The sequence below is a fragment of the Myripristis murdjan genome, chromosome 7, assembly GCF_902150065.1.
Source record: "Myripristis murdjan chromosome 7, fMyrMur1.1, whole genome shotgun sequence".
NCBI lineage: Eukaryota > Metazoa > Chordata > Actinopteri > Holocentriformes > Holocentridae > Myripristis > Myripristis murdjan.
In genome coordinates this window covers 15,938,384-15,954,708 of record NC_043986.1, presented here as the reverse complement: position 1 = coordinate 15,954,708, position 16,325 = coordinate 15,938,384, and the positions used below count along the sequence as shown (strand labels likewise).

Here is a 16,325-nt window from a genome sequence, read left to right as displayed (position 1 = left end):
CTCTGACAACTATTTTGGATGCAAAGAGAGTGAAACTGCATGAACCTTCAAGAATTCAGACATGGTGTTCACACCAGCTAGCTGAGCATATGTCATGCTTTCCATGACCTTACAAGAAATCCATCACGCATATAGGATTTCCTTAAGGTGAGTTGCAGATAAACTCATGAGTCTGTGTACATTTTAGTCTGTAGGTATTTGCAGGCATGGCTGCCAAGCAGCTCTGGTGGGACTGGAAACACCTGATGTGACAGTGGCAGACCGAGACATATGCTGACAAACAGATCATGGGGAGCTTTGAACTAGCACACACTTTTAGACAGGAAAAGACTGTTAGCTAGTCAAGCGAATCGGACATGAGCAAAATTCCTAAAGCTTTTCTCTCCCCCTGCTCTCCTCTGTAGACAGAGGAGTTCCCTGCTCTGTTTATGGAGGCCACAGTCATTTGCTGGGTCATTTCTCTCAGTGAGTACCAATGTCAGAAGCACTGAAATGTGGAATTAATTATTTGTGGGATGAATAAATTAATGAGCTTACAAGCAACAGGGAGGCAAAGCACTGTAATGATGTTTGTGTGGTGGGAAAATGGATTCAGAAAAAAAACACACCTGTAGGTCTGGATCCTCCTCATGCTGTAGATGGGCTTCCTCTGCTGCCTCTACCAGCCTCTATAGAGGAGATGAGAGAAGAGGAGAGAAGAGGAGGCAAAGAAGAAAGGAGGATGATGAGGAGAAATATATTATTTTCAGAGCCAAATTGCATTGACTAGTGGGTCAAACATAATAGGCAGAGGAACATTCACAGAGAAAGTAGTTTTTCAGCTGGCTTTATGAGTACCCTTTAGCACTAAAACAGCTTATACCCCCTCAGGACACTCACATAGAGACACACACACATACACATATGTACAGATAGCGTTTGGCCATCTCATGAAAAGAGGCTATTTTCCTAAATGGTTCAGCAGCAGAGGTAATGACTGCCTCAGGTTCTTTGGACATCACCACAATGAACTCATCATCAATTCATGCTGTTTTCACTCTCTTACACACACACATACACACACACACGCACGCACGCACATGCACACATACACATGCGCACGCACGCTCAGACACACATACTCCATCATTGCCCTCTTGCTGCTTCTGTCTGCTGTGTTTGCCTGTAGGGTGTTGTGGGTATCTGTGTGCCTTCAAGTCAATGTTATACTCTCTCCCTCCCTCTCTCTCTCTCTCTCTCTCTGAGTCTCCTTCTCTCTCTCCAAGCCCATGAGTGTTATGATATGATGGAAAATCTTGTCAAAAGCAGGCAGGGAGATGGTCATCATTTTCAAAGGAAAAATCCTCGTAGAGAAACGTGACATGCACATTTTTTTTTTCTTAAAGGAAAGTTCTACTCACCGTATGGCTTATAATAACTTTTTTTGTAAAGTGACAATGAGCAGGACAGACAGGGGAGAGGAAGATTACACTACAGCAGGATTCAAACAAAGACTCTCCTTTTATATGGGTGGTTTCCCACGGAGGTATATTGGGCATCCCAGCTCTCCTGATATGGAGAGCTGGGATGCCAATGACACTTAGTACACTGCATGTATGTGTATATCGGCACAAAGCAAGGAGTGCTTGTGCTGACTGAGTGCTCTGAGTGTATTCATGATGGTGTAGGTGAGTATGCATGTGTGTACGTTTGTGCATGCATTTTTGTGTGTGAGAGATGTTCAGTAAGAAGTGGCCTAAGGGAGTCATCATGGCTTGCGTATGGCATAATTTCAGATAGACTTAAGGTGAGGGGCCTAAAGGGAGATTTTCAGTAACAGCCTTACTCTGAGGACACACATACACAAACACACACACACACACCATTAAGTACCTCTTTCTCCCTCCAACTGTGATGTGATGTGCATGGTTGGATCTCATACAGCAAGTCATTTCTCTCATTCACAGCTGGCTCTGGTGTCTATGAGTTTTGGTAATGCACCCCGTTTCAAATTTCCATTCAAATGGCTTTGCCCATAAAACTACTGCAATCAGCCAGCTTATTTCAGCCGATCATGTTTATGTGTGTGAGTGTGTGTGTGTGTGTGTGTGTGTGTGTGTGTGCGCTTGTGCATGTGTATTCTGCTCTGTGCGCACATGTGCAGTTTTGGGGGGCGACCACTGTAATCTAGCATTCCCCTCACCATAGCAACACACCTGGTCATTGAATCTCTCTCTCTCTCTCTGTATCACTGCATATTGCTTTGCTTTTTCCATCGGGCTACCATTTGATGTGTTCATCTGTCCCGTTTTCCAGGGTTCTGATAGACTGAGAGAGGAAAACAAGAAAAAACTGTGGACCCACAGTGTCCTCTGTAGCAGGTACAGCCCAGGCTTCTTTAGATCTTAAGGTGTGTTTATACGTCTGTCTGTGTGGGATTGTGTGTGTTTACAGGTGTATCCGGGTAGGAGGTGTGTGCGTGTCCGTGTTTATGCGTGTATGTGTGTGCGCGTGTGCCAAAGCAGGCTTTGAGAGGCGCCACAAAGCCCCAGGAGGGCGCGTCTGCTGGAAATCCAGAGCAAAGCATGCTCCAGGAACAAACAGAGATAAGGACAGAGGGAATAAAGGGAGGATGAGAGAGGAATGAGAGAATAACATTCTCTAAAGGTCTGAACGCTTAGCCTCGCACTCCCAGGGAAATGTCAGACACTGCCTGTGAAGCTGCTGTCGATAGACACACACTTTGAGCATTTGTGAGTGTGAGTGTGTGCATGTGTTTGGGTGTATGAGTTTGTGTGGGTGTGTTCGCGCAAGTGTTAATGTTTTTCTCAGCTGACACGTGTTAAGATATTAGCCCTCTGACCTATTCTCTCTGGCAGCCGCTTTTTGCAAATGTCAATCATTGTATGTGTGAGTGTGCGAGCGCCTCTGTGTGCATGTAATGAAATCTGTTTGAATCTGACTATCTGTATTTGTGTGTGCGTATGTGCACGAGTGTGTACATTTGTCAATATGCATTTTTGTATGAAAGTGTGAGTTATGGTCAGGTTTTGGCTGTCTCCCGGCTATCAACCCATTCCAATTCTGTCGTCTGTCATGGTCTGGCACCTTGGCCTAGGCTTCAGGCTAATGTTCGCACACACACACACACACACACACACACACACACACAAAACCGTGCTGAGCGGTAGCCAATTCATAACACCTGTGTAGTGCACCCTCAATCCAAAGCCAATGTTACATTCATCTCCACTGCATAGAACATTTGCACACTTGATCCTCACCTGCTTAAAATCCATTCTGTCACATTATTCATCTAATTCACCAAGCAGGGAGAAGTGCGTTAAGGCTCTGGGGTAAAAATAACTCGCGTAGTAGCAGGGAGTATTCCAATTGGAAAAACAGATTAGAGATAAGTGGGTACCACTCACTCCTGTGCATTTCAATTCCACCATAACACTAGGATGAGTGCGCCAGGTGGTGTGTTTCTGTGTGTGTGCCCGCGAGTGTGTGTATTCAAATGAGTCTGCCATGTCTCTGTGTCGGCAGTAGGTCCTGCCAAAGTGTATGATGCCGTTTAAAAAGAGAGAGGAAATGACTTTTCTTCTCCAGTCATTCTGCCGAGGCTTTAGCTCAGTACGAGATGATAGCAATAATTAAACTGACACAGTCGGAGAGGCAGGTCCCGTTGTCTCTCTGAAAACACACACACACACACACGAACACACACACACACACACACACACACACCCAGAAGCAAACACGTGCATAAGCTAACAAAGCAAAAGCTAGCAAGACATGCTCGGCTAATTGAATTGGGTTTGTTAGGGCTTGGCTGAAAGAAAAGTCTGCCCTGTCTTCCTGATCCCTGATGTGATCTCACTGGTCATCTATTCTCTTATATTCTCTCAGCTCCCGGTGTAAACTAAGGAGACCTTCCACCTCATAACACATAATTTCTGCCCTGATTTTCATTATTTTTCACTGCATCCTCCCCCTCCTTCTGTTTCCCTGACATTTGCACTTCTCTCCCACCCTCTACTATCTGACATCCTGTAATTATGATTGTCCTGTCAAAGCATTCAGCTTGTTTACACTTTCAAAAGTTTGTAAACCCTCCCCCTTCATTTCGCTGTCAAACTGATTGGCTGATTGTTCTATCGCTGTACTTGAAGCACCTAACCTTAAAACATGCCCATCAATTATAAATGCGGCTGTAAAACCATGAAATTAGTGCATGCTGTTGTATAAAGCTGAGCTATGCTAACAACTGCCATCAGAGAGGCAGAAGAGGGGCGGACAGGGGGAGGGCACATGCATTATTGACTGGTCGTGGAAGTCTGGGCCTTTTTTGATGCAGTACTTTAAGCCTTGCCTCGGCACATGTCCTCCGCCGGGGGAGCGGCGAGGGCAGTGGCCTGATTCTGAAATGTTCTCCCAAGGTAATGAGGAACAAGAGCACAGTCAGCTACAGCTCTGAGTGGACACAAAAAATATGTTTGCGAAAGTGTTGTGTGCTGTTGGCACGGCATGCATATGCTGAGCCAACAGCACTCAATGTGGGTTTAAATTTGGCATGATGATCACCTTGTGCCAGTTTCTCTCTCCCGCATGATATTAATAAAACAAAAATACTAAAATCAGTTTTAGCACAAAAATAAATGCTTTTATGAAGCACAAAAGAAGCGATCTGAACAGTGCGTTTGCCAAGTCATTTAGAGAAGCAGCGTTGCTCTTCAAAACAGAACTTGCCAGGGACTAACAAGTTCATCGGAATTGGAAATGCAAAACGGAATCAGTCCTAAATCAGTCCTGCTTTGCTTATGAGTGCTCTGGTAATTTGCAACAAACTTTGTTCATCTTTCAAACATGTCTACCTACGTAAGAATGTCTAAATAAAGTTGGCGACACTATGGTACGTGAATAGCTTGGCTTGCTTCTAACTAATGGGCAGAACTGAAGTTTTGGCCAGATGTATTGCTGTGAAAGATGTAGAGAGAGAGAGAGAGAGAGAGAGCAACAAACAAGGAGAGAGAACGCAGAGTATTTTGAAACATCCGGTCCCAATAATCAATATTTGACGAGTCATCAGAAACTATGCCCTTTATGCCCTTTACCACTCCGCCACCCTGCAACCTCCTCCCTCTTCTTTCTCTTACATACCCTGTTCCTAAGCTTTCTTTGCTCTCATTTCATGCTTTTTGACTCAGCTATCTCTTTTTATTGACATTCAACTTTTTCCATTCTTGCTGCCTATGCTCACTTCTTTCATTCAAGAAAAAAACTCCCTTTGTCTCTCTGTGGTTTCTTGGTGACAGCAACAGAACCAGAGAAAGAGAGAGAGAGAGATGGAGGAAGAGGAGACAGCCGCTGTCCTTACATCAACTGGCTGGCACTGCCTTGTCATTAGCAACCATCACCTTCCACACACGCGCACACTTACACATACACACACATACACAGAGAGAGAGAGAGAGAGAGAGAGAGAGAGAGAGAGAGAGAGAGAGAAGTGACAGTGATCGGAGACAGAGGACAGCCAGTGAAATGAGGGAAATGAGGGGAGCAGTGCTGTGAGCTCAGTGTGACAGTGTGATGTGTCAGGGAGAAGGGCAGGACAAGACTGCAGGGCATCACCACATCAGAACAATCCCTATCAGAGCCTTAAAGAAAGCAACAAAGCAAATTTCTGAATAAGCACGCTTAATTCTTAAATATGTCTACACTGAGAAATCAGCGTATTCTGTCATCACGGGCAATTCTTAAGTCTTTTGTGAAAAATAACATCAGAGAAATTGCTGAGTAAAGAGCGGAAGGCAAACAAAATTGTTAACGCTCCTTCACATTTCTCTTAAAGTGCAGATGTTTTCATAATTTCTGCTAACAAGGGGCGGTGTCATCATCATTCATATTGTCCCCTTAGGAAGAAGACCTGCACCACACGGGTGAAATTTGTATTTGAAATTAAGTGCGCATGTACTCCCACCCAGTCGCTGAATATTAAAGCCTATGAGAGTTTTGCAGGCAGAGAAATTTCATTAAAAAAAGTCCTATAAACTTCCATTTTTACCATAGGCCTATGCAGAGTTGCCAGCTCCACACTGGTAATCATGTTGTAGACCACAGAGGCGTAGCTGCCACAGGTAAATGATAACAGCAGGTACACAGCAGAGACCGAATGCCATTACAGGGGAAACAGCCCCAGCAGGAAGGCATCCACTCCGCTTTGAAGTACATTTGCCACATGAAACACAGCCATGCTTGACTTCAAAGAGGGCATTACAATAGCTCCACGCCTTTCAACTTTGATAACAACATGTTCAGTGTTTCTTCAACTGCACACTGTTCTCTCCATTTCCAGCTGACAAGCTTGATTGTGTTTTTAGGATGGAGAGAAGAGGAGAAGAGAAGAGAAGAGAAGAGAAGAGAAGAGAAGAGAAGAGGAGAGAAGAGAAGAGAAGAGAAGAGAAGAGAAGAGAAGAGAAGAGAAGAGAAGAGAAGAGAAGAGGAGGGGAGGATTAAGGAAAGGAAAGGAAAGGAAAGGAAAGGAAAGGAAAGGAAAGGAAAGGAAAGGAGAAGAAAGGGAGAGTGGAGGAGAGTCTGTCTGTTAGATAATGATAATCTTCTCCTGACTCAGGAGCCAATGAAGGTAATAGAAATTAAACAAGCAACAATGGTAAGCTGAGATGTTTGCTGAGCCTGGGAATAAACACATAAATCACACATAAACACAAATGCATGCCTATATATTTAAACACATGAAGACACGCATATGCAAACACACACACACAGACACACACAGCCATTGCAAGCCCATGTTTACTCTCCAACATTGTTTGATTGGTCTTCTTATCTATAATATGGAGGTTGCAATTAAATGGGCTAAAGCAACTACAAGACGCAATTGCTCTTGCCCAAAGTTTTTCTCTTTTCTTTTTCTTTTTTTTTTTTTTCTTCTGTCAGACAGAGAGGAGGCTGTGCTCTCCACAATAATGTGGGGATGATAAGGGGAGAGAGGAGAGAAACATAAACATAGAAAAAAAAATACCTATTCTAAACACAATTACTCATGCAGTCATACGCTCTCTCCATCTCTCACTGTCTCTTGTCACACACACACACACACACACACACACACACACACAGCTGGAGAGGACAGCTGTGCTAATTCTTTCCACAGACACCAAAAGATACAAAACCATCTCTTAACAGACCTACACCGAGTCAAACAAGGCAAGCACAAAAACTGTAGGGGCAGCCTTACACAATCTGAATTAAGCCCCTAAGAAACATTACCCTGCCCTGTCGTCTTCGCCTCGGCAAAGGCAAAGGCATTATCTTAACACACGAGAATTAAAGCACTTTTAGAATATCCCGAGATATACACACCTTCTCAGACAGCAGCTAACACACACACACTTATAGGTGCACTCTTTCACAGAGCAGAAGCTGCTGTCTCTCAGCAGGTGGCGGCGAGCGATAAAGAGGGGGAATCGCTGTGGAGACAGGGAGATAAAACCGCTCCGACAGACAGGGGAGAGCGCCTGCACGGAAATTGAATCGCTGAAGCGCCACAATTACTTTAGCAAAGAGCAGAGAGGTGGGGAGAGGAGGAGAGGAGAAGGGAGAGACAGACAAAGGATCGGGGGGGATGCTTAAAGAAGGTTGCAGGTGTGCACACCAGGCCAGACAGATGAGAGCTGCGCTAATAAAAGCACAGAGAGATGGGAGGGAGATGGAGAGGGACTCCTGTGAGGCATGCCTTATACTTACATTGTGTGTTTATGAATAATCATTTACCACAAAGTGAACTGTTAGCGTTGACAATGAGGAAAGTGCAGCTGAAGCGGAAGAATGATATGAGTTGACGTGGCTTAAATTCTCCACAGAGGAATATGTTCAGTCAATGGGATCTATGCACACATTCTCTCCTGCATTCCTCATTTCATGCAGCATCTCCCACGCAACACAAACACACACACACACACACACACACACACACTTGTACGACCATCTTACATTGACTTCCATTCATTTTAAAGCCTTTTGTAGCCTTTCCTTAACCTTAACCCTAACCTTAACCAGTAAGCCAGAAATTGCCTTTGTAGTTGAGAGGATCACCGAAACCCCTACAATTATCAAGCATCTAGCAACCAGGCAGGCAGAACCCATTAGCCTAGCGAGTCTCTCATGTCTCCAGGGATTCACGCATTCTCATGAAGATGGCACAAACAGACAAGTATATTACTTGACTTCTCAATATGTCTAATCTTACAGCTCAATGAAATTGACTCTTGTCAACAAGGAAGCCCACACAAGCTGATAAGAGGTGTCCCTCAGAAGTGAAATAATGGTGGTTCCTTATTAAAAAGAGTTATGCTGGCTTAGAGAGCCTATAGGAAGGGTTGCGTTCCATGACACTGCCTAATATTTAGAAAGATAATTAAATCCTCTATTTTTTCATAGCCAGAGGTCTTAAGATAACCAATAACGGTATTCAATTAGAGTTTTGTTTTCATGCCAGCGCTCATTTTGGAGTAGGTGTCACATTTTTCAAATGCCAGATGACTCATTTTAGCATGAAATACTTCATCTTCTTGATGTGCTCAGTGGAAACCGTTATGCATGTGGACAGGGGGGAAATGTGAATGCTTTCAAAGTGAATGTAACACAGTGTGAAACAGGGATGGTCATGCAATCTGAGCGGGCGAATGTATCATACATAAGAATAATAATGCACACACAAGTAAGGCAAAAGCACGGAAATGGCTTGTCACTATCAGTGGCTCTCTCTCTCTCTCTGTCTGCCTCTCTCACTGCCTCCCTCTCTCCCTCCTTCCACCCTGTATCCTCGCCTGAGACTCTCAGAGAGAAATCCAATTTTTGTTAACAGCACCATGTAGGCCTGATAGGATCTATCACCTGGAGCTAGAGCTACAGCGAGAGATGCAGTGCGCCATGGACCCATCCTGAACTGCCCCTCTTGTCACAACACAGACAAACACACATACACACAAACACACACACACACACACACACACACACATATTAAGGCTCGGACACACTAACACAGGGAGGAGCACGTGCACAGACAGACAGACAGACACACATGAAGACAAAAGGTTCACTTGCAAATAGACAAACAGATGCATATGCATGAACACAAACATGCACAAAATCCTGCCTCAAAACAACACAAATTGAATAACAAAACACACACATGGGCGCACACATACACACACACATAAACATACATAGAGAGAGAGAGAGAGAGAGAGAGAGGTTTGTCCTAAAGTGCCCTCTTAAATATTGGAGTTTGGTCAGAGAAGATCAATGATGTGACACAGACACCGAGTCCATAGCCTCTGTCTGTCTGTCTGTCTGTCATCTCATCATCCACCCCCTGTCTCTCATACATACACACACATTAGGATGTGTCTATGGTTTCACTTTGGCAATGTGACACTACAGCGCTTCATCAGACACCCACGGGTGTCGTCAGGTATCACCACTTTACCTTCTGATTTCAGTTAGCTCAGTCCAGAGCACATTTTCCTCATCTGCAGAAATGAATATACATTTTTTGTTTTGTTCTGTTTTGTTTTTGCAATTCTGTTTTCCTGGACTGTGACAGTAGAAATAGACAGGAAAGAAGGACATGCAGAGAGGGGGGGGTGATATGTGGTATGCACTCTATCAAGTGAGCCACCAGGGTCCTCCAGAAATGGGTATACTATTCAATAACTACTATTATGACATGAAAGACCGCTTACATTATTATTTCTTTTGGTTGCCATTGTTATGTATCACTATACTTACATAGATCTTGGAAGACAAGACATTTGCCTTTTTTTATTTGTGACAACAGACTGCTGAAATTTAATTCCTGGTGAATGTATGTTTTGTAGTATGTCTGATCTAATACGTGAGAGATGTAATTGTTGAGAAGTTTAAATCAAAGTGTGACAGATGTTGCGGTGGAGACCGGTACCTTCATGGCCTGGGCTTTCTTGTGGAACATCTCCTCCATGTCCTCCGCCAGTCTCTTCACTAGCCGCAGCCCGTCGATCTCCTCCACTTTCACCGCCCGCTCAAACTCCTTGTATTTCTGAAACAAAAGCATACATTTGTGTAATGTGGTTAAATTTCTTACTACAGGTAAACAGCTCAGTGGGAACTTTACAAAATGATCACCAGACTTTCAGAGGATAGCTTTTTACTACTGTCTTGGTCATTTTATATATTTGCGATTAAAGCTTCACATTGATTGACTCATTCATTTTCTTACCCCGTTTGATTTATTTGATACTGTTTAGATTTTGGCGCTAATTTGCCAAATAAACAAATTCTCCCTCCATACTTTACCTGCATATGCTTGTTGGTCAGAGCAATTTTCCATTTTCATTCTAAGGTTTTATGCAGTGCATTATAATTCATTTTGGTGCTATTATGGTACCACAGTCACCGTTTTGTTTTCATTTGAATTTGTGTAATGTCTTGTTCACATGTGTAATATCCAATTTGATGACTGATTTCGGTGCTATTATGTTACTACATTCATTATTTTGCATATTTGGATTTTGTGGACTAGGTTATGTCAGGTTTTCAGATTTGAGATTTCATTTGATTGATTTTCAGATACACTTTTCAACACATACATGAATATAACCATAATTACCACTACATATAACATCATATACATGTTTAACACAATTTGTTGAAAAAAAAAAAAAAAAAATATATATATATATATATAGGAGACCCCCTCAAATGACCACCTGTAGGTCCAGGGGAGTCACTACATTGAAAACCTATTTACATCATGGTATAACTTTAAAAGAGCTGCTACTCCATACATAAATTAAACCAATGATCTAAGCTTCAAGCATAATAAACCACCTTTAAGTATTAAGCACACATAAAGCACCAACCACATACCACTACCCTCTCTATCTGCACCAGACTAAATCACATTACTTCACCATAGACCAGTGATACCAGAGTGCTTAGCTCTACCATCGCCCTCACTGAGGACAGTGACATTAAGCCTCACTAATTCAACACCCATATATATGCCACACACACACACACACACACACACACACACACACACACACACACACAGTGTGCCTGGTTCAAGCCCACTACAAGCAGAGCTGAGCTAAGCAAGTACACTTTTACGAAAAAAAAAGAAAAAGAAAAAGAAGCATCTCAGGAAATAATGTGGCTGTGCAAAGCTGCAGGCGGCTGCATTTGACTCTTGGAGGATTTAACGGAAGATTACCGCCATATCAAATGGCATGCCCTCTCTAATGTTATGCCAACCCGCTTAGGCGCACACTCTCAGCCACAGCAACAGCAACACACAGGAGTGCAGGGTGAGGGTAGAGAGATGAGGGTGGGAGGAGAGGAATGGGGATGGCATCAGACAGGGAGGCAGAGGAAACTTCAGGATTTAGCTCATGATCTGACAAACTGCAAGACGTCATCAAATGCAGAATATTTTTTTCTACTTTACTTCGCATCATGACTTCTGGAATTCCCCAGGTGCTTTGATGAGAGGGAATGAGCAAAATGCTCTGTCAGTTCACTGTAAAGTGAGTGAATTCTCAGCCAAGTCAATTTGTTGTGCATCACTGACATGGACAGAAGAAAGTCTCCAATGAAAACAATCAAACACAAAAAGGACACTGCAGTTGTTTACTCAACTCTGAATTGTGACCATTTATTGTGATCCTGTTTGTGAATTGTGGGTATTGCTTGTGTGTGTATGCATGTGTGTGTGCGCATCAGTCTTTGTGTGTGTGATCTCAATATGGGAGGAACTGGGCGCCCTTCCATTTCAGCCATCCTGAGAGGAAACACAATGCTGAGAGAGAGACAGACAGACAACCAAAGAGGAGATAGCAGAGGGGAGGACTGCTGGATATGAGGAGTGAGCATTGTGTTGGATGTCACGCATTCTCTGATATGGGCTGAATAACTGGATAAAGGTAAAGAGATGCAAAGGGAACGAGTTAGAGGGAGAGAAGGAAATGACACCAGAGCGATGGAGGCAGACAGTACTGGAAAAGGACAGCTGAGGGAAGGAGACAGCATGGACAGAAAAAAAGTGCAGTGGGAGATCATAGGGGGGTGTAAAATATATCCTGCATTTGCAGAGCTGGAGGTGGAAAGGCTGAGGGATGCAAGGCAACATAATCTCTATAAACAGATTATGAATATATGTATATAGGTAAACAGACTGTGTGGGAAGTGAAAGAACGCATTGGCTGATATGTTGTCTGGACCTAAAAATACCTACAAAAAGTATTAGTTTCTGTGTATTGTGTGGAGATGCGTTCAACATCATGTAATAACAGCTACGGAAATGGAAGCAAGCAGCCAACAGCTACACCAGAAGCCCTGAAATATCGGCCGTTGCCCCCCAGCTAAATCGCTGTAAGACGATAACCAAGATCGAAGGCATCATTGCTACATTCACTGACATTACATTTGATGATTTAGAAGCTGTCACTCTCATGCACAGCAGCTTACAATGTTACAGTGTTGAGTGACTTCCAGCAAGGTTTCCCCCTTGTTTTCTACCCGTATGACCGTGTGAGCTACTGAAGCTCAGTACTGCCCTCACCAGTTCTGTCGGGCCAGTCATGCTCATTTGATCCTGAAAACCTCACTCATCAACTGGTGACTTAATCCGAGATAAGATGCATGTAACAACAGATTTTTTTTAATCTTCACTGCTCAGTAATAGCAAATATTCTGGTCACACACAAAGCTCCTCTTCCTCTACAGTATTAGCTATTTCACTATTCATGCCAATAAGAAAATGAAAGCGGCAAGGGACATTATGTATATTAAATGAGCTCATTATAAAGTTGACATTCATTTTTTAAAACATAATTAATGAAATGTATTTTTATATATATATATGTGAACTATTTTTAATAGCTGTAAAAATCTAAAAGTCACTTAGTGATCCTGAAATTCAAGTCTAAATTTCTCAGTCACCATCATTACAAACAACTCATAAAGAATGCAAGAACCGCAGCCTCGTGGTCCTTAAAATATTCCAACGGCGAAATCAATTATCCTGTAGGAAAGAAGTACTGAGAAAATAAATGAAATAAGAGCTGGGGTAGGGAGAGATTTTTCAAAGCAATTAGAGGAAAGTGTATATGATTCAGCGAGGCACCTGTTGATGTAAGTTTGGAAAGAAGATGGGGAGTGAACCCACTGTTCTCACTGGAGTTGGAGAGACTTTCTGCTATTAGGGATCTAAAGGTGAGGCAGTTTGAGACCCAAGTGAAGATACGAGCAGGTTTAAGTGGTCTGGAGAGGCAGAGGTAGGGTGCAGTAAATGGACAAGACCAGAATTAGGATCTTCTTGCAAGATGACACAGAAAACATCTATTAGCAGAGCGAGCCAGAGAGCAGGGGTCAAAAACACATGCTGACTGCAGTGTGCTTGTACACACAGTCATTTCGGTCAGATAATTCTGTGCTACTAACCATAATTATAAAAAAAAAAAGTCCAACACATGCACAAAAGCACACCAACCTCAGTCATCAAGCCCACTGTTAAACTATATCACTGCAAACTACTTACAGGCACATATAACAGCGTCTGTAGCCAATCAAAGTGACTGGCTGATGAGTCAGCAGTCAAGTCACAGTGACGGTATGAAAATCAGAACGACAATCCCACCGGCCAAGTGACAGCGACGTGTCCAATCAGAGAGACATAAAAGCTGGGTGTTTAAACCAATCCTGGTCTCCTTGCCGGCTGTGGCAGTCTGTTAAAGCTGACATATGGACAGGAGATCGGTGACAGCAGGTCAAACCTAAATTGGCTCCACGGGTTTCTGCGCTACTTTTCTCATTTTCTCTTTACTTTCCCCTGTTCTTTTCTGCGGCTCAAGTATCCTCTGCATTCATCTCCCTCCTGCCCTCTTGTCTTCTTTTCTCTCCTTTTCCCTCTTCTCCTCTTCTAATTACATAAAATGAATGGGCTGGCATAATGAACACAGAGGTAGTACAGTCATAGGCTAAGAATTTGATCTCTGAAGAGATTTCCATTCAAAAGAATTGGTTTGTCCATGACTGCATTGCCCATGAAGCTGGTTCAGACCTCAGAGACACTGCAGACACACAAAAAAAATAAAGAATTCACACAGGCCCCGAAGTGTGTGTGTTGTCAGTGGGAGGCTAAGAGGGTCCAGCTGACCACAGGCTGTCTGCAGATCTCTGTTCAGTCAGGCTGACCAGAGCAGACCAGGCCCAATTAGCCTGAGGCATCGCTCCTCTGTCCTCCTCACATCACATCATCATCACAGCACAGCCAGCTGACATACTTTCAGAACCACCATGGCCCAGGAAAGAGGAGAGGAGAGCTGTTACAATAGCCTCCAATGACAACTTGTGGTGTGGTGAGTAGGGACACCATCCTACAACTGGATCAGCTTGAGGTACGGCCCTGCTGAGCTGCCTTCAAGCACGACGTCAGCTGTTTTTCCATCAACGTACTTTTATGCGCATTGAGAAGCATTGCATTAGAAAAGGTTGATTTAAATGGTAAAATTCGAAAAACCTTGGGAGATGGACACACTGTATTCAGATAATGATGATGTAGCCGGGAGCCAGGGACCGATTCCTCTGTCAGACAAAAAACACGGAGGAGACACGACACTGCACTGGCGTGGTGTCGTGGACCACCTCCCTTCCATGAGTAATCACTAGCGTATTAATTTACCACAGAACGATCACAGAGCCACAATAATTGTTATGGTAATACAGACCGCTGAGTTGTAATACTAACATCATTTGACTGTATGAGGCATGCAGTATTGAGGGAGGGAATGATTTTGGGCTCTAAATAAACCTGAACTTGAACTTTTCACGATTATTAGCATAACATAGTTGATGGAATCCCACATGAATTTGCATTTTCATTTCTATATATATATATATATATTTTTTTTTAGGGTATTCTTCTCTATTTCTTTGGTTTAAGCCACTTTTTACCAGGCACTGTAGGAAAAAGCCGGGGATAGATTACACAAATTCAGCACATTTTTGACACAGTTTTACCAAATTTATCAAATTGCCAGCGCCATGCTCAAATTTGAAGTTCCTGTGTGTACCTGTGTGTGTGTGTACCTGTGTGTGACGGCTGGCTCGCTGAACTGCTGCAGTTCTCCTGCATGTTGTCCACACAGACAGCAGTGCTGCTGGGGCACTACTGACTTTCTGTCTGCCCTATCTATCTATAACGAGTTTGCTTTTGGTAATGGCCAATGTGACTCCTCCTAACTATTCCTCCATGCAGAGTTTGGACTCCCCTGCAGAAGAACTCAGTATATCAATTCAAATCTTTCCTGAAAATCATTAAGGGAAAACCTCCAGCTGTGATTACACTGTAGAAACTCTTTCTGTAGTGAACAAACTGCTTTCTTTTATCAATTTCCAGTAAATTTTACCATTATCAGCCAAACTGCAGGCAAAATTTGTACCCTTATACTCATTCACACCTGGGAGCTGCCTTGCTCAAGGGCATGTTGTGGGTGGATGTTACAGGAGTGTTCCATATTTTATTTCGCAGTTAAGATTGTCAGTGCCAGTTCAGGTTAAGCGTGTCCAGTGGGGAAAAAAAAGCAGTCTAATGTGTTGACTTGTGTGGAGACTCACACACAGCGCTGCCACATATTGTCTGGTCTGCAGTCAGTCTCTCTTTACTTTCCCCTCCACCTGCTGTGATCACCACATGACTGAGTTGATGCTGCTAATCTCTCCCACACAGTGTGCTGTGACACGGGGGCAAAAAGCAGATGAGGCTCTCTACATGCAGCCTCCAAAAACAGGTTTCGCTAGCTGTGTTTCCATTCAGGTTTGATGAAAATAATGACTGAACTTTTAAAAACTTTGAATGTGAATCAGCTGCATTTCAATTAACAGCTTTTAAGCAAATAAGATTTGTTTTGTGTGCTGGAGATCACCCACAAAATCAAGATCAGCATCTGCCGATTTGAAAATGGACCCTCTCCGTGATTTTCTTATCATCAACAAAATGATAGAAGTTATTTCATGTATTTCCCGCTTGCCAGTGGCAAAACAAAAGCAGTTTGGGAAAATGAGAAAAGAAATGGCTGATCAAAGACAAGTGGTGCACATCTGGGAACGAAGGCATATAAAACAATTCGATGAGCACCTGACCCAGATGTAAAACACGTTGTCATCTCCTACTTAATCATCAATTTACAAAATCTGTCTCCACTACAGTTTTCTCAAATCACCTCTTTTCTGACAGCCAACAAAATCCACCTTAGGCGAATATAAAAACTTATTATACT

The 16,325-nt window shown here is 43.1% G+C and overlaps 1 protein-coding gene across 1 annotated transcript in view; it reads right to left on the bottom strand.

Annotated features, from left to right (window-relative positions):
• Positions 1-16,325, bottom strand: part of cacna2d3a (calcium channel, voltage-dependent, alpha 2/delta subunit 3a) — a 118,518-nt gene that overhangs the window by 84,064 nt on the left and 18,129 nt on the right. The window contains exons 3-4 of the mRNA XM_030056214.1: positions 9,968-10,084; positions 609-668 (exon numbers count right to left, since the gene is read on the bottom strand). Coding sequence (XP_029912074.1) covers positions 609-668; positions 9,968-10,084 — 177 coding nt within the window. The remainder of the gene's footprint in view (positions 1-608; positions 669-9,967; positions 10,085-16,325) is intronic.